At 39.3% G+C, this 24900-nt stretch overlaps 1 protein-coding gene across 1 annotated transcript in view; it reads left to right on the top strand.

The window, feature by feature from the left end:
* The first annotated feature begins 289 nt into the window (after nucleotides 1-289).
* Nucleotides 290-24900, top strand: part of TMEM135 (transmembrane protein 135) — a 159362-nt gene continuing 134751 nt past the window's right edge. The window contains exons 1-3 of the mRNA XM_084227073.1: nucleotides 290-566; nucleotides 10724-10851; nucleotides 16277-16369. Coding sequence (XP_084083199.1) covers nucleotides 426-566; nucleotides 10724-10851; nucleotides 16277-16369 — 362 coding nt within the window. The 5' untranslated portion in view covers nucleotides 290-425. The remainder of the gene's footprint in view (nucleotides 567-10723; nucleotides 10852-16276; nucleotides 16370-24900) is intronic.

Genomic DNA, 24900 nt, shown 5'->3' with positions numbered 1-24900 from the left:
GCGCCGCCACGGGTGTGTGACAGGACACGGGACGCACACGGGACACACAGCCGGGACACAGGGGACACATTCGGGACGGGCGCGGGACACACAGCCGGGACACCCAAGGGCACGGGGCACACACGAAGGACACACAGACGCCCTCAGCGCGGCCCCGCGCCGCCGGCCCCCCCTTCCCCCGCCCCGCTTCTCGCACCACCCCCGGCCCCGGCCGCTCCCCGGCGGCCGCGGATTGGCTGCGGGACTCACGCGAGCGGCGCGCGCGCGGGGCGGGGGGCGTGGGAAGAGCGGCTGTGCCCGCGAGTAACCCCGGCGCGCGCAGCGCCCCGCGCGACCTCTTTCCCCGGCACCGGCGGTGACGCGGCGGCCGCGCGCGCCCCGCGCCCCCCCCCCCGTCCCCTCCCCTCCGCGCGCGCGCTGCAAAGATGGCGGCGCTGAGCAAGTCCATCCCCCACAGCTGCTACGAGATCGGGCACACCTGGCACCCGAAGTGTTCCTGGGCTGTGCTGCACGTCACCCAGAGCGCCCTGGCAGAGTCCCTCCGCATCTACGGCACCCTCTACCTGGTGGGTGTGTGTGTGCGTTTGCGCGGCAGCCCGGCCTAAGGGGGGGCCTGGCCTCAGACGACAAGGGCAAGAGGGGTATCAGAGAGGGGGGAGCCTGGCCTTGGTTTTGGGTGGATTCTAGGGCTCAGGGGGGAGCCTCGCCTGGAGTGGAAGGGGGCTATAAAGGACGTGGTGGGAGCCTGGCCTGAGCGGAGGGGGAAGGGCATAGGGGTGTTTTTGGGGAGGGCACAGGCGCTGCCATGGCGAGGGGAGTCTGTCTTGGAGTGGTGGGGAAGGACATATGGCATATTGACAAGGGAAGCTCGTCTGGGGTGGGGGAAGAGGGTTATGGTCGGAGGCAAAGAGTAGGAGACAAGTCAAGGGGTAGCCTGACCCTGGAGTGAAGGGAGAAAATTGCAAATAGTATGGTTTGGTGTGGAGTCTGGTGCTGGGGAGGAGAGGGGTGGTGGTGGGGCCGTTTGGTGTAAGGGCTGGAGGGTTGTGTGTTGGGGAGAACCTGGTGTTTGAGGGGGGAGAGGCATGACAGGGAGAATATGTTGAATGTGGGCAAAGTAGAGCAGAGAACATAGGGGGTGGTGGCATCTGGAGGCATAACATACTGTGAGAGGATTGGTGCTGGTGGGTAGAGGGGCATGGGCACATGCCTGAACATTGTATTCTTGTCATCTTCCAATACCTGTGATACCTGAATGAAAAGCCTTAGTGTTTGCCTGGGAGGCTGGCATTGTGTCTTTGGCAGTAGCAAGTGTAATGCACGTGTGTTGGTGACACCTTCGTAATCAGTGCTTTAAGATCAAGGAGATTCCATTGCATAATGAAGCTAGACTAAAAAAATTTATGAAGGCTAAAGGAGTCTGAGCATTCAGAGAGTATCCTACAGGTGAGGTATCTTAGTGCAAGTCTGCAATTAGACTTGGTTATATCACCTCAGCTGGCACATTTCCAGCAAATTAGGGTGTAGATAGAAGAGCTGGGATGTGTTTGCATCATCTGTGTAAACATACCCTGGAAGCCGATCCAAGTTGGAATCGCTGCAGGTGGGCGCTTCTGTTCCCACCTCCCTGCTTCTCCCTAGTGGTCCCTGGGGAATGAGGAGTGAGCTGGCCACCGAGCTACCCCCAGGCTAGCTGGACAGAAAGAAGCACAAGTCACTGAGTCTGCACCAGCCAGTGGTGGTGCAACAAAATTATTGAGCTATGTAATAAACAAAAGGAAAGGAGTGGGACTGCAGCTTCCTGACATAATTTGGTTAAGCTTCCATTGAAGGGTTTCTTGAGTGAAAATTGTGATGACATCCATTTATATGATAAAACACTAACGGGTAGCAGTGTGAACCTAAGGAGTTGTCGTGTCTGACAGTGAACATTTTCACTCTGAACTGCCACAGACAGGAGTGGCAGCTGTTGGTAGGAGCATATAGTGAGCTGTATCATGAAACTGATACAGAGAACATTCTCTCTTCTCTTCCTTTAACTAGTACTATTTTCTTTGTATCTATTTTCTATCTAGTTTGCTCTGAAGGAGCAAACTTGTACCAGCAAAGCATGGTTCTGAAGTGAACCATGAGAGGTGTAGTGGTGATCTTTCAGGTCTGGCTAAGTATAAAGCAGCTTAAACAGTTCTGTAATTAAATCGAAAATCCCCAACAGCCAAACCTGGTCAAGTGATTTCCTGCTCATAGCTCTGTTATGGTTCACTCAGTTGTGCAGTCATAGGTTAGGGGGTAAGCTCCCACTTTTTATTTCTTTGAAAAGAAAAACAAACCTAAAAATGCATAATGTTTTCCTGACCTGTTTTGCACTGTGACCCCATAAACAGTTACGTCTTGTCACAAACCCAAAGTGAAGTGGGAACCTTCTCAACCAATGTCCTGCTATATTGTAAAACCTCTGCCTCACTTTTTGCACTGTCTTCTTTGCAGTTCAGTTTAGTTTCTCTTAGGTTTTTGTTGAGAGTGTTTAACTTGACCTGCCAGGGTACTCTAAAGCCAAGTTACTCTCAGATCCTGTCTAAAGAGAGAGGAAGGAAGCACTTGCCAGTCTCTGCTCCTAGACGCAGAATTGTACTTTTTCTTTGTGTGATTCTGGACCTCATCTCTCCATGAGCTAAACCAGAAGAGGTTACTTACCCTGCTTTTAGCTGGGGTAGTTTTCAGATGCAGTAATGAATTGATTTGGATTATTGAGCAGGATTTGATGAGCACCAGAACCAGTGTAAGGTAAAGAGGAAAAGGGTGCAATGTGGTCTGCAGAGGAGGAAGCAGAAGCTTTACAAGTTAAGTAGCCTGGCAGGGAAAGAACAGTCTTGAATTAAGAGAGTCATCACAAAAGTCATTCTTTGCTGGACTTAGAGCTGTGCTTGAAAACCTTTTAATTGTAAATGAAATACCACAGAATTTGTACAGCAGTGTACAGCAGAAATGTTCAGGCTCACATAAGAGGGTGGACTTAAGTTGTTTTGTCTTTATATCAGTGTGTGTTCAAAATGTTTCTGGTAGTACTTAGTCCCGGTCCTTTGTAGAGCTCAGCAACAAAAAATGCACTTCATTTTTCTATGTCAAGCCTGTAAAATGGCTTCTGATTGTTCCTCCTGTTGCTACAAGCTAATAACTAAGGAAAGGAGATGAAAGAGTTTCCTTTCACAAAAGCTTGTGTAGAAATGAATGAGAATGAATAGATGAGAATAAATAACCAGAGGTTGTTCCCTGAGAGAACATGGTTAGGGACAGTTACAATCCAGAGTCCAAACTCATAACAGCTTCACCCCACATCACTCAAAGGCTTTGTTTCTCTTTGGTCTGTGGGAGATTGATGGAGCTGAATTAAGTGGTGTTAGTAAGTGAAATACTGGCTGTCAGTAAGTGACTGTATAGAGTCTTTGCTTTTAAGTAGTGCTGTACTCTTTGTTTAGCTGTTTGGTTTTTTTCCTTCTCTTTTTAGTAATTGTGCTTGAGTATTTTTTAGTTGGAAAAAAATATAGCCTTGAGACACCATACTTGCACTGTCTTTATTTTTGCTCCAGTACAAATGGATTGCTTTAGTGAAAATGGGCTTCACATCTTAATTGAATTGTCTCTCCCCAAATGAAGTTGCTGACATGAATGCCTGTTTTGTAATTAAGGCTGCTTGTGTTTTCATAAACCAAATGTCTCCATATGCAAGTCTTATGAGACTCACTTAAAAAAAAAAAAAAAGTTGCTTAGCATCTATACCTGCAGAAGAATCCCCAAACAGTCTTTTATAAACGTTGTAATTATACTTTTTGAAAACTATTTGCCTTGATATCTTGAAGCTTCAATGAAAAAGTCCTTCCTCAGAATTTGCTGTATTTTCTTCCATCTAAACTTTGGTTTTACATTAGTCAAAGCTAAACGAACTGGGGAAGTGTCATCTTGTATTTTCAGAGCTGGAGATGTCAGACTTCTCGAAATTCACAGGGGTGAGGAGAAGAAAATGATTTTACAGGGAAATTGCATGAAGCTAGGAAAAGGCTGGAATACTGGCTTTGAGTTGTCTCAGCTTCCATTTCCCAAGATTCTGTTGATTTCACATGGGTAAAGTGCTATTCCTCACATGCATTAGAGCAAAGTCCTCTTTTCCTGGGGGTTTATACATTTTAGACATTGTTTGCTGATAGTGCTCAGTAGATAAATATGCTCAGTCATTTGTATGAAGTCTTTGTAGTGTATCAGAGATAACCTGATCAGGTAACATTTTCACCTAATCTGAATAAGGTAAAAATTGTTTGTTTCCTTCTTTGTAGTAGCAATTCTAGAACTCATTCTTCTAACCTTTTGCCTATGGGATGGCAAGAGGCAGTCATGCCATTTACCTTTCCTTTCTATTAGTCTGATTGTCTACTCTCCACCTAATTTAAGACAGGCTCCCGTCCTCACTTTCCACCTAACTTCTGTCCTGCCTGCCCTTTTCCCTTTCAAACACAGGTCTTTCTCTCCCCACCTACATCTCCTGCCCTTGCTTCCCAGCACCACCCCCTTCCTCCCCTATATGTGCTGCCCTTCCTTCCTGCTGCTAAAGGACACAGCCAGAGCACAGCTTGAGCACTGGCCCGAGCTGACTCTTGACTTACTCCTGGCTCTGACTCCAGACACCTCTCCCACACAGATCTGCTGGCATAGAGGAGAGGAGCAGCAGGCCTAAGGCAGTGTGGGTGCCAGCGGGTCTGTTTCACATGTCCTCTGCACTGAGGGGTGGTTGAGCCAACTCTTTAGAACAGATGTAACCAGAGGCTGCTGCTCCAGTGCAGATTTTAATGATCCTTCACACTTGCCCTATTTTATTGATTTTTTTTTTCTTTCTTAACTTCTTCTCATACTCTTTTCATGCTCATTTTCTTACTTTTGATTCTCATTTTGGTCTCACTTTAATATTTCTTCATACTTGTGCCATATCTGCTTCTTCCTGTGCCTAGAATAATCTTCAGGTTTTTAGATGCCAATTGCTTTTTTCTCTTTCTGTGTCAGAGGGTTTTTTTTTTCTACTTAGGATTCCAGTGCTGTTGTCTTCCCGAGCCCTGTTTGACCCATCAATAACTGTATTCTGTATCTTAATCTCCATTCTTTATTCTGTAACCTCTCTAGGAAAAGGATAGCATTGGATATCATATTGTCAGAGACACAAATGCTGTCAGCTATTGTATAAATATAAAGTGCTTTTCCTTCCTCTGTAATATCAGTGGGAGGGACATTGGTACAAGTACAGCATGGGCCAGGGAGCTGCAGTGCAAGCAGCCTGTGGCAGCTGGCAGGTCACTTGTCAGGTAAATCACTGTTTGACTGGAGGCAACAACGGCAAGAGCAACTCTGACTGTGCTAATGAATTATTTTGAAAACGGTTGTAGGTGGGACAGAATCACAAGCCAAAGATTAAGCTGAAGTGTGAGTCTCACATCACTTTCCTGGCTGTATGCACATTGCTGTAGGATTGGGCCAGAGGTTGTTCCCAAGGATGGATGGTGCACACTGGCTGCTGCTGCTACACGTTTGCTTTGCACGCAGCTTCCCTTGGGAGAGCTGTTTGAACTGGTCCTGCGCAAAGGTGGAGAGCCAGCTAACATCCACGGCTAAAGTGGATCCTCTCTTATCTGCCAGCATAGATAGAGTTGTCATATATCACCTTTTTGAGGTGTGCAAGAAGGCTGCACTGCCCAGACTGTATTCTAAAATACTCTGAAATTGCTGGGTATATTAAAATGTGATTTTTCCTTGTTTGTGCTGCAAACCATTGTGTATTTAAAAGTAGGGTGAGGAGACTACAGAGGATGATGGTGTTACTGTGGGATATGCTTCTGGATGCCTGCTTGGATCTCTGGGTTAGGCTGCCAGTAATCTTTCTTCTGTCTGATCCAGTACCTAGAATTGCTGTGATGGTGGTACGTGATTGCCTACTTTTGGATATCTGTTCATCTTAGTACCTAGTGCAGTGTCCTGTGTCTCTCTGCTATGTTATGAATGACATGTAGGACACTGTCTTCTTACCTTTAGATTCTTCTAGAAGCTGGGTTAAATATGACTAAAATTAGCCTAGATGTTACTAAAGTAAGAATCTGTGACTTCTTCATTCCAGGCTGTGATCATTCCACTCTGTTCAGGTGGCTTTTGAGCCACGCTATAAAAATTCTTTCATAAATTGAAAATAAACAAAAGGAATCTTTTGCTGAGATATGCTGAGAATTTAAAAAAAACCATGTAGTGAATTCAGGTGAACTGAAAAATTTATGCTCAAAGATGCAAGGGGTAACCAGGAACCTGCATCACGGTAATGTTGGAAATCTGGGAAAGCCTCAGCCTTGGCTGACTGAGCAAAGATCTTGGTAAAGACACTACAAATACTGAGAACTAGCAGGGACTGTTTATCAAGGAATAAATCTGATCTCTTTAGTTGGTACAGCTTTACAGTAGAGTGCAAGAATTTCAGGGTAGGAGGACAATCCTTGAAAATTATGCTGAGTTAGACATTTAAAGGGGAATAAAATATAGTCTCCAACTCATTTCAGTAGAAGGAAAACAAATAGTAGAGATAAGTTGTCATGGAATGAGAGTGATTCCAGGCTTGAAGGTAATTTAGATGTCATTAAAGAATATGTGAGTACTGTTTTTAGTAGGTCGGATGATATGGAAAATTTAAAAAAATCCAAATCAAAACAACTCAGCCCACTGATGGTGATCCTCATATAGCATCTCACATGAGACAGGGCAACTCAGAGAGCAGGAGGCACATTCTTCTTCCTCAGAGTATTGCAGGAACTGAGTTATGAAATTAAACAATGTGGAAGCCAGGTTTTGTAATCTGAAATCAGGAAGGGATGAGCTAACTAAGGAAAAACAAGTCTGCGTATTTCAGAGCACACATGAGAAAGAAGTTGCTTATTTGAACAAGTCTCTTTCAAAACCCAAGTGTTACCTGAGGGCATTTTGAGATTCAGTTACTCCAAAGCACTTAAAAATTATTTTTATAAAACGAAGGAGTAAAGTTGTTGTAAAATTTGTAAAAAATTGCAAATGGTTCTAAAAGAACATATAAATAAGTGAATATAATTTTGAAAGAAATCTGACATATGTTTGTAGCTCTGCTCACCATTTAAGTAATCGGAGGTATTTTCTTGACTGTTTTAAATACTGGTGATTACTTTGCTTTTATCATGTGACTTAATTTATAAATTTTTCCTTGGGTTTTTAATGACTTGCAGCATATGGATTATATAAACCATGAGCACTGTTGTACTGGTAATCTCTAAATTTTCATTTTAAAGGTGCCTCAATGTGTCAGATAGTTGTGCTTATGAATGCTATTGACCTCTGCTTTCCTAAGGATTTGGCTAAGTGTCTGCATATTTCTATAGGGTTTTTAAAATTCTCTCTTTTTTTCTTTTCCTCTTTTTCTTTAATAAAAATTTGCTTTGATGCGGTTGATTTCAGCTGGATGCAGTGAAGGAATGAGAGATGGTAGTGCTTGTTTCCATTTTCCATCAGTCAGTGTAGTATGTGTTGTCTAATTCCAAATTTTGATGGAGGGTTAGTTCTTGAAGTCATACACTTTCTACAAACTTTGGACATGGTTAAGGAGGGATGATGGAGGAGGGAGACACAAAAATGTTGTACACAGGACAGCAGAATTGGCAGAAAGCCTGTGGTGTTTCTAGCCTGCTATATAACCTGTCCAACTCTACGTTGGTCAGCCAATTAGTACATTAATTAAGTCAAACTATCCTTTGTGTGCAGTGCCTCTTGTGGAATGTGTAGTTCAGGGATATAGGTGAGGATTAAGGATACTGGAGGTGAAGCTGAGGTTATTGTGGTTGGGTGATGAATACTTGTAGGCGTTACATGACACATTGTGAAAATAATCAGGCTTGGCTGGTGCCTCAAATCATGCTTGGGTTTGAGTCTCATGTTCTTTTTCTGCTGGAACACCAATAGCCTAGCTCTAATCTTGCAGTAGACTAGGTAGGTGTGGTTTAGGGATGGTGTTGGAATTGTGTATATTCTTTCTATGGTTGGGACACAATAAATAAATTCTGATTATTTTTAGATCTATGGGGCTTAGCATTTGCATATAAAGACTAAATTAAAAAAGGAAAAGGACTAGAGTAATGTCCACAAACAGAGGTATCCTGAAACTGGGCTGATTTTTTATAATTACATTTTTTATGTTGGAGAGTCAAAATTCAGTTGAGTGAATTCTACAGTTAATGCTAGAAAATATTTTTCCTCTCTGTTTCTTTATTAATACTGACCAGTTTTTTTTTTCTTTATAATGTATCTGTTAGCATCTTTACGGAGATTATTATTTTGCCAAGGAAGTATCTACTGGATGTCCTGATGCCCTCTCCTTCCATTCTTTCTGCTGTTGGCATCCACTGCTAAGCCTTGATCAGTGCATTTATTGTAAGAATTTGGTTTTCCTCACAGTGTCCTCCCAGCTGACTTGAGTGAAGTGGATCCAGTGGAAGCCATGAACCACTGCCTTCTGACATCAGATTTCATAATCTTTCTGCACTTTAATAATACTTTTCTGAAATGTGAGGCACTGATAGGGACAGCAAAATGGTATCCTAAAATATCTGGTATTTTTTCCATGTAATCACATCACTGGTAGTAGAAGAGTAGAAGAACTCTATAATCTGCTCTTGCCTGCGTTCAGGTCTACACAATATTGAGCTTTGTTGATGTCTATAAAGCAGTTAGAAAATTTAAGCTTTTATAAGCTATTTTTTTGTGTGTGTGTGCATGAAGCCCTATTGCTCTCACACATATTTCTCTTTCAATTAGTGCGAGCAATTTTCTTTGGAATGGTTTGCGTGATTTTGTTTCTGTTTTTTTTTCTGTTTTTCATTTGGGAGTAGCATAGTGAAGACAAGGGAAAGCAGAAATTTACATTAATCTAAAACTTCTTGGAGACATTACAGAAATAAATTTTTTAATTTGATTTGATATTAATTTATAAGATACCAATCTTTCTGTGTTCCACTTACACTTTGGTCTGAGGGAGCAAGGCTTCATGCTTTGGTATAAGGGCTGTGTTCTTAAAACAAAAAAAAATTGTTATTTTGTTCCAATGTTCATGTTCTTCCTACAATATGCTAGAAATAGCTGAGTGGGTAGTAACTAGTTATCTGGCATTTAGACTACGTTAAGACTTTCCTTCAGCAGAAAAATTATCTGGATTGCATTATTGCCTAATCCATTATGCTCAAAGCAGTCTTGATACTTGGTTAAGTAATGTGTAAATCTGTTTTCAGAGGTCTGTTCATGCATGGATTTCTTCTTAATCCTTGGTTCAAGCTTCATTTTGGAAACATGATTTTTGGCAGAACTTTCCCATGGTTAATTTTAGTGGGATCCTCAGCCCATCTCTGATTCTAAAACATCTACTTGCTATTCAATGGACGATGTTTGGGAAGAATATCTCCCTCTCACAACCAAGCCTTTGAGATGTGCTGGCAGTATGGATTTGACAGGGTGTCTTTTTTTTCTTCTCATCAGCACTAGCAATATGAAGCTTGCTCTATTTCTCTAAGCATTGGCCAAAAACTCCATCCAGTTTTGAGACTCCCAGGGAGATCAGTGCCGCTAAAGATAATTGTTGTATTGCATTAGAGATCAATCTTACAGATAATAATCCTAGTAGAATAAAAAATTGTCTCATGGTGCACTCAAAGTATACTTTCATGGAGTCATAAGAGCACATAGGCTGAAGGGACCTTGGGAGGCCTGAGGTTGCTTGAGGACTTTTCTAGTTAAGTTTCAAGGGTCTCCAGGGGTGGAGAGTCCACAATAATTTTCAGCAATCTCTTCCAATATTCAACCACCCTCAAATGAGAACTTTTTTCTTTAGGTCTAACCAGAGTTTCCCATACTTGAGCTTGTCTGTTGCCTCTTGTCTTAGCCCTGGGTACCTCTGAGACAAGCCTGGTTTGCTACATCTTCCAGTTAGCTAATGGAAGAATTTCTGAAGACCAAAAAAAGTTTGAAGACCTATAGTGTCAGAGTCATTAAATAAGCTATTCTTTATAATACATGGCACATACATTAAACTGAATAAAAAGAATGTTTATTCTTTAGATTGAGCCTGTCTTCTGCTGTAGGCAGTTTTTTAGGTAATATACCAGTTCTGTGAAATATGTCAGGAATATGTTGTTCTCCCAGCAGATTGTGAACACTTCTTGAGGACTTGCAGTTATTTAATTGAAGTAGAAAACCTTTAAAAATACAACATCACTTCACAGGCACTGTGTAAGGCGTGTATTTGGATTACTTTAGTGATACTCTCACCATAATTGTGTGATTGTCCAATTGTCTCGAAGATAGAACTCTGTAGATATATCAACATCTTAAAAGTTTTGATATCTGGCAGAGAATGTTTCTGACAATTATGGCCAATGTTAACAAGGTAATAAAATTCCTCCTATACTTCCCATTTCATATTGCTTGATGTATTTCCTGGTATAAATATTGTAACGGCTGGAACAAGTTCAAAGCAAATCTTTGTGGTATTGTCCATAAAGTTTAATAGGCTTTGTTTTACTACTAAAGTGGGTATGCCTCATTTTCTGTTTTTCTATTTCTTTACCATGTGCAAAAAGTGCCTAACTGAATTAAAGTCTGTCCTCCATTTTTTTCTTCCCTTCTCACTCAGGTTGCAGCTATTCTCAGGAAACGAAAACTTGACTATTATTTGTACAAACTGCTACCTGAGATCTTGCAGTCAACTTCCTTTCTGACAGCAAATGGGACCTTGTATATTGCTTGCTTTTGCATTCTAAGGTTGGTATACTATCCTAAAAATGAAATGTAATAAAGCTATTTTTGTGCAACTTTTCAATTTGTATAATAAATTTTCTCTTTTTGTAATTGGCTTGTTTGTAGTGCTTTGAAATAAGAAAAGCTACAGCAATCATCTTGATTACTGATTTTACCATTTGAATATGAAACTTTGCTTTTAAAAAATTACTCTCATTTTTGTAATCTTCTAAATGAGTAAACAAGTCAAGGTATCCACTTTGCTTCTTTTTCTCTGTTTTACAGATTCAAAATACATTGTTGCAGGAAATTCAGATAATTTCTAGAGGGGAGTTAAAAAGGCCTAATCTGTCTTTTGTAGAAATAATTGATGTACTTTGATATTGGTTTCTATTTTCCTCATGCAGAGGCTGTGGTAACTTTTAATTATACTGAACTTTAGCCAGCCATCCAAGTCCTTATGATCATAATGAAGGAAATCCCAGCACAGCCTCTGGGATTCTGTAAGATGCAGACTTGCTCTGAAAAATGAGCATAAAAGACATCTCTGTATTCTGTTTCCAGCGTATATTTCAAGTAACTATCAGGATAGTTAATTATTAAAAGTTGCTTTTTATTAATATGATTATGCATTTATTGTAAGAGATGCTACACATAGACAAATAAAGCCTACAGTAGCTATGAATGTTTGAAAGTTAACTCACAGCATACTCACCAGCCCCTCTAAAAGATAAACCCCTTATGCCCTACTTCTAAATCTGCCTAGAGGCATCTCAACTTTCCTTCAAAGGTGGAGGAGAAGGCAGAGAAGAAGAGGAGCTGGCTGAGCAGCCATGGAATGCTTTTCAAGTAAATAATTCTCAAAGGTCAAAGTGAATTTATAAGTAATGAGCTCTAAAGAATATGATGTTTTCTAGCAATCTAGGTTGTATTACTATTGATTCATCTTTATTCCTCTGAACTACAGAGTGCTGTTCCTTATTCTGCCATGTATTTGCCTGTAAATCTGCAGTGCTTTGTTCCGATGCTGTAGTTAAATGTTATTCTCTAAATTAAGATGCTGTGGTTTTAAGTTGTATGGTTTTCAGCAGTTCCTCTTACAGAGGATATTAGCCATCTAACAGATCCATGACCATGCCTGTGCTGGTCAGTGAAGTAGGTAAGAGATTAGTGTCTTTCTCTGGCATGGCATCACTTCCACCTATGTGGGTACAGAGTTGAAGCTGTTCTGACCTCCAGAACAGCATGGCCAGATGCAGACTGGGTAATGGAAATGCTGCCTAGTCCACGTGCCCTCCAAGTCTCCTTGAAGCATTGTTTGGGTTGACCTAGGTCAGAACCATGTAAAGGACAGTTCCAGTGATTAAATGTGACAAGAAACATGTAAGTGCTTACCCTGCCATTTATACAGCTGTATAACCAGCATCTTGGGAGGTGTATGTGCTTTTTCTCTTGCAAAGGGATGCTCCTGAGGAGTAAACAGCTGCAACAGAATCCTTGCTTGTAGAGTCTCTGCACACTGCCCACCACCTGCAATTACAGGACTTGCAACTAAAAAGTTGTTGGCTAGAGTGCTGATTGAAACTGGTGAACTGAAATCACTAATAGAGGAAAAACAAGTATTTAAGGCAGCCACGGTAATGGTGCCTGTTGAAGTACATGAATGTCCAGAGAGAGTGAAAATTTTGCAGCTTTTCTGTCCAAAATGTAATTCAAAGCCTCAGCAATTAAGTGGTAAGGATATGTAAGAGCTATTAAATGACATTTCAGAAAACAATGGATAACATGATTGTTATCCATGTTATGTGTCAGAGAAGAAATACTTTCCAAACTTGTATCCTTTGAAGAATGAGAACATACCTGGTGATGATCTGTGTGGTGCATTTTCCATGTATTCCCAGGTGCCTGTGACAAGAATGCTTGCTAGGACTCCGCAAGAACAAAGGTCATCTGTCTTCCAGGAATTAGTAAATGATTAGCAAGTAGTTAATATATGTAAAACAAAACAAGGTATAAATAATTGGTTTGCATAGTAGAAATAAGTTGCCAGTGAAGTTCCTGTCATGTCCTTTGTTTTGGAAATACCTAAGGAAATCTGGAAGAGGGGCTGAACACTAGTATGAGAGGTTGTGTAAGGTTATTTAGGGTACAGAAAGCTAAAACTGACTCTCATCCATTTCATAAAGATCTATTGATTAAAATCACTTATGAAATTTGATAGAGAAAAGTGCAAAGTAAAAAAGCAGCACTGTCTTTACTCAGGGACGGGCTTTAAACTAGCTGCTATTTATCAGGAAGGTGTTTGAGGATCATTATGGGTAGGTTCTTTGAACAAGTCACTTCAGCACTTAAATATGGTCAAGGAGCTATGTGAGTGGTGTTTGGAGAAAAAAATGAGACTGCACCAGGAAGCTGAATGAGTACATGACACCTTTACAAACTGAGCTCTGTATGCCTTTTTAAGAGTTTCTACTAAGATCATAATGTTGAAAAGTCATTCACTTGAAATGTACTTAATATCTTGTATTTAATATACTTGTCTTGCAGCTTGAGTCATATAAGCTTGCTTCTCTCACCTGCTCTTGGGTGGTTGATGGAGGATGGAAATGTTGGACTTCAGTCCTTTATTTTTAACCAGTTTGTGTCTTTTTTAAGGTTTATGTTTTCTTAATGTTTTAATTGAAGTTGTATTATTCTTTGAATTTACTGGTGTGTGATACAGTGTACTTCCTTCATTAGCCCCTGAGGGCAAGAGTAATGGCATGTGATTATCTAGGCCAGAAACATTTTAAACCATCAAAGAAATACCAGTACCTCTGTTTCTGCATAACTGGCCTGAGTATTTCTGGAGTTGATATGCAACCAAGGAAAGAGATTGTTTGAGGCTGTGAAGATCTAGATGCTCTCCATCTGGTTCTAGATAGTGATGAGAGATTGGATGTGATAGATTTGTACTATAGGATATATACTGCAGTTTTCATATCTGTTTTTGCTTGAAAGGTATATTCTAGCAGCAGCAGTAACTCAGAAGCAGAATTGTCCAGCAAGCCCTGTGCAGTTGATTGCTCTTGCCCTCCTGGAGTTCTAGACCAAAGCAAAGGAGTAAGGGTTTATAGCTGGACATGTTAACTCATATTCATGGTAGTTTCTTCCTTTCAGCTAGGAAAAACTACCAAAATTGAAACTGACGGAAATATTCTCAAGGATGTAAACTTTAGGCAAGAATGTGGAATTATAATTATTGCAGGTATTGTTTAATACTCTTACCATTTTACAGGTGAGTAAAATGTCAAAAATATTTAAATCCAATGTCAGCAATGACTTAGGCGCAGTGGGTAGATGTTCTTGTTTTGGAAGAGATTTCCAAGCTAACTTGACTGACTTTCTTTTAGCTCCTGGTTTTTTTTTTTTTTGTGTGGTGAATAAGGGTCTGTGTACAGGCTGCTCTGTTGGCAGAGCAGTGAGAGTGATGATCTCTGTTAAGGATGTGTGACAGTCCAGCTGGGTGTTGTAATCTCTTCCACTGGTGAGATCCAGCAGAATACATCTGTCTGGCCTTCAGATGGAAGTGCTGGGTTCCTGTGTTGACAGGCATTGCATCTGTTAAATGAAAGGTGTGATTTTTAGGTTTATGGTTCAATTTCATGTAAAACCTCACAAAGACATGCTTCTGTTAGTCTATCAACTAGAGTAATTAAGTTTGTCCATGTACAGCTTGTAGATTGAGGAATTAGGTGCCTGACCTGAAAGAACTCCTCGTTCTTAGTCCAATTTCTATCCACAGAACATGTGAAAATAACCATGCAAGTAATAACAAAACCTAATTTTCATTTACTTTAAGAGAAGTTTAAATGTTAGTGATTGTACATTTTTATGTCCACTGGACTTTATTATGTAAAATGTATTACTGTTGTTTCCGAAATCGTGTCAAACCAAACATGCAAGCATTTGTAAAAGGATTCTAAACCATGCCAAAAGAACAAATTACTGTTTCTTTCCCACAGAAAAGGCATTTGTTCTGTTACTTAACAGGTGTGTCTGGTAAGATGTGTTCATACTTATTAAGATGCTTAAAATGACTTCCCTGAAACTTCATACAGTAATTACTTTCTGAGAGAGTCCTAATAATGAACTTTAGCTCCTGCAGCATTTGGCATTGTCATCCTGAGAAATTATCCTTTTGCAGCCGTGGGAATGAGCAGTGTGTGTAATTGCCATTACATCACTTGCTGCTGATACACTGGCTCTCTTTTCACTTATGGAACATAAGCTGGCATTGGTTGCTGGTAATGTTATTTTTGCAGAATTATGAGATGAGGCTGCTCATGCCTTTGACGGCAAGAATGAAAGTGAGCTAATCAGATGATGTTGCTTAATTATCTTTGTTCTCTCTTCTGTCTTATCAATGTGAAATTTTGTCTAAGAAAGTGTCCTGTTCTACCGTGTATGTGTTTGCTATTTTGTTTGTTTTGTTTGCTGTGTTTTTAGAAGGGTAGACTCCATTGTAGTGCTTTGTTTTCTCACTGGTAGTGCTTGTCAGCTGAGCAGCATTGGTGTAATTGAAGTATGTTTATAATCATGCTACCAAATGTCACAGCTCTGACTCTTGTTTGCCTGTGATTGGCCCAAATAAGTCTGAAGGTGCAGGTCTCCTGACCAGACCAAACATGGTGGTTGACATTGTGTTTGGCATGCAGTTTGGCTTTCTTCCCTTAATAATGACCAATTTATAGAAAGATTTTCTTAGATATTGCCATTTGTGTAAGTCTTTTTTTTTTTTTTTTAATTCATATTGTTGAAGGAATGTTGCTAGTTAAAATTGTGCGAACTCTAAAAGAAATCCAGATCTAGCTGCCAAAAATGAGAGCCATCCCAGCTTAACAGGACTGGGAATTCACTGTTGCTTCCATTTGTAATGTAGAGACTGATTCCTTGGCTTACTGTAAATCTGCATTTTCCTGTTTTTAGCATCAGTGGATTGTCTGTTTGGACTTAGCATATATTATAATTATTTGATTTGATTTCTGTCTCACTGACTGCGTTGCTGCATTCCACAAGGCAGATCTTCCTGAACATCCTACTTGTGTTTGGACAAGTAGCAAAGAGATGAGTGGCTATAAGGTCTTTTAGAAGACTTTTTTCTTATTAGTGCCTGCAACTTTTCAAAAATATGTATTGGAAGACACTGATTTCCTGCAAGAAAAGTAGCCACTTAAATGAAATGAATACATTAATGAAGTGTTTCAGGTATTTATGAAGCCCTTTGGGAACTCCTCTGAGAATTCTCCAGTTGTAAAAGTACAATGATTAGTGTTTATTAGTAAGTACAGATTAATGTAAGAAGACAAAATCAATAAATCATTTGTAATTTTTTAATACAGATAAAATACAGTGTTATGTGCATGAATGTTCCATTTGCATGTAATATGTGTCTAAATTACTTTTTCAGGAAGATACTTGGAAAATTCTACTTTTGGTCTCCTGGCTTTGGTGCAGCTTTACCTGCTTCTTACATGGCTATTCTCATTGAAAGGAAAAGCAGGTAGGGTTTGTGTTTTATGGATTTTCAGCTTAATATAATAATGTTTCTTGTTTTCGTCGTTTGATGACTGACATTTGACAGTTCAGTGGGTTTATTTCAGAGTGGTGGAAATATAGTTCATCTGGAATGGTGGTTTTTTGCAACCTTAAATTTCAATCTAGAAAGCTACAGTGAAAAAACACTTTATGAACATTCAGTTTCATGTTTGTGGTTTGGTTTGTTTAATGTGCAATTGCATTGCTCGGGATTGCCTGATAAAGCTTGGTTGCTTAGAGCTTCCTAATGAAACTATGGTTTTGTTCTTGTTTGTTTTTTAAAATATAATTTGAACTATGTTTGTAATTAGTCGCAGAGAAGGAGAATGCTGATGACTTAACAACTTGATATTAGTTAAGATGGAGGAATTACAGGATGTTGAGGAGAAAATTGTGGGTGAGTTGAAATAATTCAGATTGGTTGAAATGTAGCGGTACCGAAAGCAAAGCCTTTCACTTAAGGCAAGGTGCTGAAGTTTGTCTATTAAAGGTAAGTTCATTATGAAAGTATTAAGAGGGGGAAGAAAACTCTAAGTAATCCAAGGATAGCCCAAAGCTGCCATTTCTAAATGCCCAGGAGGATGGCAGATGGAATCCTGGCTTGTAAGGTTTTATTGTTGGAAATTCAACTTATGTTGGTAGCTTGTATAAATAGTTCAGTTCCTATACTTTCTTAATTTACTGTGGAGTGAGATGCTTTAGGCATCTAGTTAGTAACTTTAATTTAGAGAAGAGAAGGTAAATGAAGGGTAAAGTAAAGGATTACTCTTTTAAAAAAGATAGTGAAGGAGGTACTAAAGGTGGTGTGAATGCACTTTAGATTACTGTGGATGTCTCAAACTTTCTTTAGCAGTCATTTGAAAATAATAGCAAATATGTATCATTATGTTGTTGACTCACTGTCAGGCCACATTCCTGAACTTCAGCTGTGGAGTAAGCAAATCCCATGCCAAGTTTTATGTATGTCAAAGTTCTAGCCTTTTAAAAGAATGCATTAGAGCCATTGTTTTTGTAGATTTAGAATATGTAAGAGTTTCTGGAAATATGGGAGGGCTTCTAAATCACTTTGTTTAATGTGATTATAGAGAAAATAATCATAATTAAGTTACCAAATGATCATAATCAAGTTACCAAAAAAGTTAATTATCTTTTTCATGTCCTCTTTAGCTGACTGATTTTCATCTTGCAGTAATTACTTTAAGAGATTGGATACATTTTAGTAGAACTTTATCTAGTTACTTAGACTCCAGCGCTGCTGTTGGCATCAGAGTATCATTTTGGGGTGAGAGCAAATGTATTTTCTCCCTTTATCAGTGGTTACACGGGCTTAACTTTTCCTACAGACTTGTTACAATGTGAGGCTTTTCTGTGCCAGACATCTAATATTTCTAGGTAACATTAAAAGAGTGAGAAATCAGGCTGGTTGTCACTCTGTGACCTTCTTGTACCTTTCAGAATATTTGTGAGTGGAGAGTTGAAACTGCTTATGAGGCCGAACTTGTACAAGGTTTTTGTATAACACCAAAACAACTATGAGAAAGCTACACTTTTTAATAGTAACAGAAAGAGTAGGCAAACAAATGTTATGGTAAATAGGTTTTTCTAGACTTGTTTGTGGCAATTTATGGAAGCTCTGACATGTTAACAGGATTCTATTTAGTGTCTGAAATTTGAAAAAAATGGAAGTTGAAATAGATGTATGTGAAAATGACAAAAGTATATTGGTACAGCATGTATGCAATGAATGATGCTAGAATACTTAATTTCTGTAGGGTTATTCCCATTTCTGTCAATGATGTGTGACCTGAGATATTTTGCCTAAAAATTCACATTATGTTGGATCAGTTAAAGGAAAGAAGGAAATCTTGGTATTGCAGTATAACACATATACGAAAATGTGGGGTCATTGTTCTCAAAGAAAGAAATTGTTAAAGGATATCAAGAGGTATTTGGAAATTAAGGTTTTTTTTTAAAATATGAAGTTGTCTAGTATGTTCTCAGATGGCAACTATGTATAATCTGCAAAATGCTGCTGCTGACAGTGAAATATGACTTTCTGATTTCACATCTGTTTGCCTGTTAGCTTCTGTTACAGGCAAAATCAAATTTTATAGACTCACAGTCCCTTAGGAAACTGATGTTTCACATAGAGACACAGGGTGTTTTCAGTTATCTGCTGAGCAGCTTAGAAAAAATTGTAGTGAAAAATCAGGGAAGTGGGAAAAAGTCCTGATTTGGGTTCATAAACGTATCTCTAGCCCTTCAAATTGCTACTAGCAGCTGGCAGCAACATTGAACTTAATCACTTAATCTCTTCCCAAGTGGATACCCTATTTTAAGTACCTCACTGGCATTTGCTTGCACAGTGCCCTTGTCAGTCCTGAACTTGGGAACAGCAGGCTTATAAATCAGGTTTTCTTCCAAGTTCATGTGTGCCAGCCTTGTAGTATGTAATTTGTATGGAAGAATGGGAAACAGAGATTGATAGCTTGGCTAGGCGCATCATAATCCTGAGGAGGAACGTGGTTTCTAATGTGTGACAGAATTAGTTTGATTGTAGATTTTATCTGTGTTATATGTAATTACAGGACACTGGCAATGAGGAGGGGAGGTGACATTGCACAGAAACTTCAAACAGACTCAGGAAATGCTCTGCACTATATTATGCTCCTGCAGGTCTATAAAGATATAAATGGCACATTAATATGTCCATGTGTATTCTATGTGGTGACCATAAAATATAGTTGTCCTGTCTATGAAAACTTCTTTATCAGTATCTGTGGAAAGGGTCAAGGAATAAAAACACTTTTTTTTTTTGTATATGTATCCATAAATGTTCTGTGAGATTATTGAAAGAGAACTGGTCCCATTATTATGATTAAGTAATGTTTTGATAAAAAATATTTCTTAGATAAGAGTTGGATTTGGATACATAAACATGGAGATTATGAATCTGCACATTGCAAACACATATTCTATGCCTTTTGTCCCTTACTCCTCTAGGAGGAACTCAGAATTTTTCCCTTTGTCTAGTGCTTTTAAGCTTTGTGTATTGCCTTTTAGGGTTAGCAGGAAGCATTTTTACTGGCTCTAATTTGTTTTGATTGTCAATATTTTAGTCATTCTTTATATTGTCATAATAGCTATGGCTATATAATAAGCAAGCAAGCTTCTAATAGGTGCAGTTGCATGATTATACTTAAAAGACTATAATGTTCTTTGCAGTTTCACCTGTTTTACATCATCTACTAAATTGTGTGCAATTGTTTTGTCACAGAATTCAGTTTTGTAGTATTAGACACTAAAGGCTGTGTTAATGTCTTCTTAAAAATAGAGATGATTCAGTTCCTGTAATTTCACTGAGTTTCCTTTGGAAATAATTGCATTCATTTTATTAACTTTTGTATGGGGTTGTTTAACTGTACAATCCTTGTTGGTTCCTACAGGAGGTGTTTCCAACTGGTGATAAGAAGCAATTTTATTTATAATTTTTAAAAAAGCATATTTTGCTTATGTCTTTTGGCTTCTGTTTGTAATTCCAAGTTACAGTCTCCTGTCATTTTTTTCAATGTCTATTAAATGGTATTACCAAGAATTGAACAGACAGTAAGGAGGAGATATTGTCTTGGAGCAAAAGAGGTGGCACTGCCTCATTCTAGAAGTACTGAAACTGTTAGAAAACAAGGAAGTAACTGAATGTACTTATTAAAATTGTTGTGAATCAAGCTGTTGAAATGTGATTTGGGACTTGGCTGAAGCCAGCCTATTACTGGAAATGTGATTAGTTCAGTTGTACCTTCCTGACTTGTAAGACAAAGAAGTACCATAGCTTGGTGGAGAGCCTGTATTTAAGTCCTCTGTGATTACTTTCTAGGAAAAAATTGTGTTCTCTAAGTGTTTTGTAAATGTGCTGATATTTCAAAACCATTTTAGGTTGTGTTTTGCTAGTAGCTAAATGGCAAACTTCATTTTATTGGACTCTTGCTCAGGAAATAGCGTATTAATGTATTTCAAGAACTATAAAGCTTTAAGAGGGGACACGATTCCAGTTTTAATTAAATTGTCTCATTGCTTGGCTGTTTTGGATTTTTTTCCCTCTGCCTTTTGTAACTAATTAAGCTAGAGAAAGTTTAACTACAGCCACCTAAAATTTCTGTGGCATTTGTGAAGGGACACTTGTGGAGTTGCCCCTGCTCCTCCCTTAGGCTGCATTAGTGTTTACATACTGGCTGTTAACATTATAGTGGCGCCTGTCTCGTCGCTACAGTTACAACTCCGTCACTGATGGTATTATAAAACTTGAGATTTAGGGCTTTTATAATTTGGTTGTAAAATCGTGCTCTGGGCAAGTATTTGTAATATGTTTTTAGTCTAAAACTTTGGGTGTTTTTCATAAAAAAAAATCAGTGTGCTGGACTCAGAAAAATATTTAAAGCACATGCATTTAAAAAGTAAAGCAGTGCAACAGTGCGTGTTATAAAAGAAATCTGTATATACACATATATTTAGTGTTCTTGAAAACAAAGTATTACTATGTATTGCTTGGAAAAGTGACAGAAACATTTGTGTGAGAACAATGTGGAATATTTACACTGTATGTTTGTTCTGATGAAGCATTCAGTGCTGTTAGGATTATTTGCTTGCCATAACTGCCATTAGTCTAAACACATTATAAAGGAGGAATATGGCAGCACTGTAATAGTTAAAAGTATACACCGTAAAGAAATAGATGAATTTTGTAACTTTGTAACGTTCAAATACAAATTTGTCGATATATATTCTTTATAGTACTACTGTATATTTAGACTTGAGGTGATAATCTCCTTTCTCAAAAACGTTTTGTGGTTATTTAGTGTGACATATTTTAGGGAAACAGATAAATCACCATTTAGGTGGGGTGAGTAATCAAAACAAGTGAACAAACTCTTTTAACAAAGCAAGTGTTTTTGCAAGCTTTAGTTGTACTTGATACAGGTAAGAAATTGAGAAAGCAAGCCATGTTGAGGGGTGATTTTTTGCATATTCTTTTTATTGTAGTGAAAAAATTCAGGAGTTTGGATCACTGACATGAGTCTTTTGTGGTGTAATCTGGTAAGGAGACCTAACAGGGAAACAAATTTTTTGAAACTGTACTCCTCTAGAGTGATTATTGCTGTGGAATATGGAGCCAGGCTGTTGAAGTTACTGGGAAAGCTTTCTGTTTCTAAACCAAAATATGTTATATTTCATTGTACTTCAGCAACTGCCTTGGTGAAAGCCAGTGTTTGAGGACTTATGTTTTTATAGTAACAGTGCATAAACATTTGCAAAAGTTTTGCTGCATGCTTGGAGGACTGCTACCGTGCTGTAGTTCTAGAACCATCTCATAAAATATTTTGGATTGGGAGGGACCTAAAAGCTTGTCTAGTTCCAACACGCCTGCCATGGACAGGAACACTTCCACAAAAACAGATTGCCTTAACAGTTATCAGAAGAAGGGAAAACTGATCATTCAAGGCTGGGAGTGCAGAAGTCAGTCTGAAAGGTGCTGTGATGGAGGAAACATTTTGAATGGCAGGTAGCTCAGGATAGGCAGCTCTTGGGATATTTTTCATGGAAAAACCTGCGATAGGCTAGTATTTTAAATTAGAAGAATTGATGCTCTCTCTAAGGCATATCCCTGGCAGTCATAACTTTGTTGATATATTCAGAGCGTTTTCTGTTTGTCTTATTATTATTAAATCATGTATTAATTCTAGAAACAGTTTCTGGAGTTTTTTTAACTGATCAATATTAATAAAGTCAGTTTTTACAAACTGTCTTTTCTATGCGCAGGAGCAGGCAATTGCAGCATGTTGTAAGTCCAGCAAGTGGGCCAGAAGACCAGTTTGGCTGAACAGTGAACTCCTCGAGGAGCTCAACAGTAAAAGGAAACTGTGTGATCTCTGGAAGTGAGGTCAGGTATCATAGAAGGAGTACAGAGCTGGTTTGCGTATGCAGGGAGAAGATTTGAAAGGGCAAAAACTCAATTAGAGTTGAAAGTGGTCAGTGCTGTGTCTGACAACAGGGAAGGGCTTTTCAAAGCACATTAATAGCAAGGAAAAGTCTAAAGAAAACACACTGATACTTGTTGAAGGTGGGTGCCTGACTAATACAGATGTAGAAAGAGCAGAGACTGTTTTTTGCTCCCATCTTTGATAACAGTGATAGACCTTGGGCTGCTCAGTTCTTTGATTTGGAGGACCATGTATGTCAGTACAATCCATTTGCAGGCACTGAAATTGTAAGGAACCAGTTGTATCAGCTGGATGTTCACAAGTCCATGGGACCTGATGGGATTCATGCCAGAGTTCGGAAGGAGCTGTTGGGTGTTGCAACAGGACCCCTCTCAGCGTTACTCTGTGTACAGGAAGGGTCTGAGGGAAGACCCAATAAGCTATAGACCTGGTGGTCTAACCTCAGTTTCTGGAAACATTCTGAAGATTATTCTGGGTAATATTAAAAGGCATTTAAAGGAACATCATGATCACCAGGCACAGTTAACATGAGTTCACAAAGTGCAAGTCCTGTTTAACTTATTTGATGTCCTTCTGTGACCAGGTCACCCATCTAGTGGATGAGGGAAAGACTGTTATTTAAATTGTAGCCATATTGTGAGGCTGTCCTGTGTGGAGGAGAAGGATGTCCTCTGTGGGTCATAGAAAGATGCTGTGTTACTGGCGTGCTCTAAACTGTCTGCTACATTTGTAAATGTAGCTGCAGAGTAAAATTTGCTTCATTTATATGAATTGCGGAAACCACTTGGTTTACTGTGTGAGAAAGATCTTCTTTCCTGTATGGTGTTCTTAATTATTCCTACAGTAAGTCTATCCTTCATTCCTGACTTTTACTCCTTGTGGTTCTGTGTGAGCACATAAGATAGGGGTATAATCCTTATACTTCTGGATAAAAGAAGTGGTTGCACTCATCACTTGGACTTTCCTAGCTGTCTGAAATGTGTGTTTCTATTTCATACTGGTCATTTCTTTCCCACCAGTTGCATGATTCACCGTTCTGTGTCCCATTACTGTCTAGATAACTGTCTTAAACTGGATTTCATCCACTTGAGATAGCAAAAGTTTGGGAAGGTAAATTCTTTACTTGTGAACAGAGCAAGGTGGTTTATTGGGAATCAGTGACTACAGTTCCATACATGTGTAGTCAGTCAGTCCAGATTATAAATGATCCAGGATTCTGAAGAACTTCACTGTTTCTGCATAAGTGTTCAGCAATCAAGTTTAACATTTGGGCTGCAGCATTTGGGTGCTGTAAAAATTTGGTTCAGCTTTCTTGTGTGGTAACTGAAGTCTTGCACAAGATGAAGAGCAGCAGAGCAGCTACAGCTTTATAGTTGACAGTTCATTTTCAAGGGCAACACAGGCAGACAGGGAATAATACTGGAAGATCCCATGTGAAATATGTACCTGTGATTCTGGAAACTCTGCAGAATGCATTGCAGCATCTGGATGAGTCTGTAGAGACTGGGTTATTTTCTCTCTATGTTGTTAGAGTCAGGGCGGAGATGGATCATGCAGGACTATTTGGTTGCAATTGCTCAGTGGCCTCCACATCTCTTGAGTTTCAGAAGGATTTACCAGCATAGGCTCAGCACTGGCCGTGTGGCTGCTTCATGAATGTAAAGACATCTCGGGCAGCACCCATTAAACTCTGGCCTACTCTATCAGTGCACATGGGGCCAGCCTGGGTGAACAAAGGGCAGTGAGTGCTAAGGTCAAGCAGCAAGCTCTGATAGATCCCAGGTGACTGTGCAGATGCCTTCCTGTCTTTCTGCATGGCTCCATGAGTAACTGAGGCTTGATTAAAGTTTGATTTTTAAAAATGACTTCAAGAACCACTTTTGGCAAATCTGTTTCTGAAATGTTCACTTTGTAGGCTGAAAACTTAAGTAAGAATGATTTAGTCATCTGCATAGTAGTATAATTTTGTATTCTTTGTTTTTCATCACTAACCATAAAAAACCACATCAAAATTTGTAAAACTTACAGTCCTGTTGAAATGCTGACAGATAAAATGTTAAAATTCAGACTGCTGCTGAACATTGGACTATTCTGTGAGCCTGACTTAAATTCAAATGGCACAAACAGTGGATTAATTACTCTGTCCTGTCAGCTCAGCACTAGCATCCAGGACACACTCATTTGGACTTCCTTGGCTTAAGCAAACACTTAATATATCTTCTGTGTCTGAATGCCTGTGTGTAACATGTAGCTCCCAGAGGGGGAATAATAAATACTCTGCTAGTATAGAATAAACTTCAGATGCTGCTTAGGTGAGCTGGTTTGAGTGCTGACATTTACCTGGCAAGATAATATGCATGCCTAGCATGGCTCCAGTGCAATGGCTGGAAGTCTTGGAGGGATATTTTCAGTGCTGTGTTTCTGAGGTCTGCTTGTAGGATATTGTTTTTAGATACTATAGATAAGAGCAGCTTAAGTATTTGTTTCCATGCAAGCCACA

Source organism: Fringilla coelebs (assembly GCF_963513975.1).
Source record: "Fringilla coelebs genome assembly, chromosome: 2".
Taxonomy (NCBI): domain Eukaryota; kingdom Metazoa; phylum Chordata; class Aves; order Passeriformes; family Fringillidae; genus Fringilla; species Fringilla coelebs.
The sequence above is the reverse complement of the archived record's forward strand: the minus strand, read 5'-3'. Positions and strand labels throughout refer to the sequence as shown.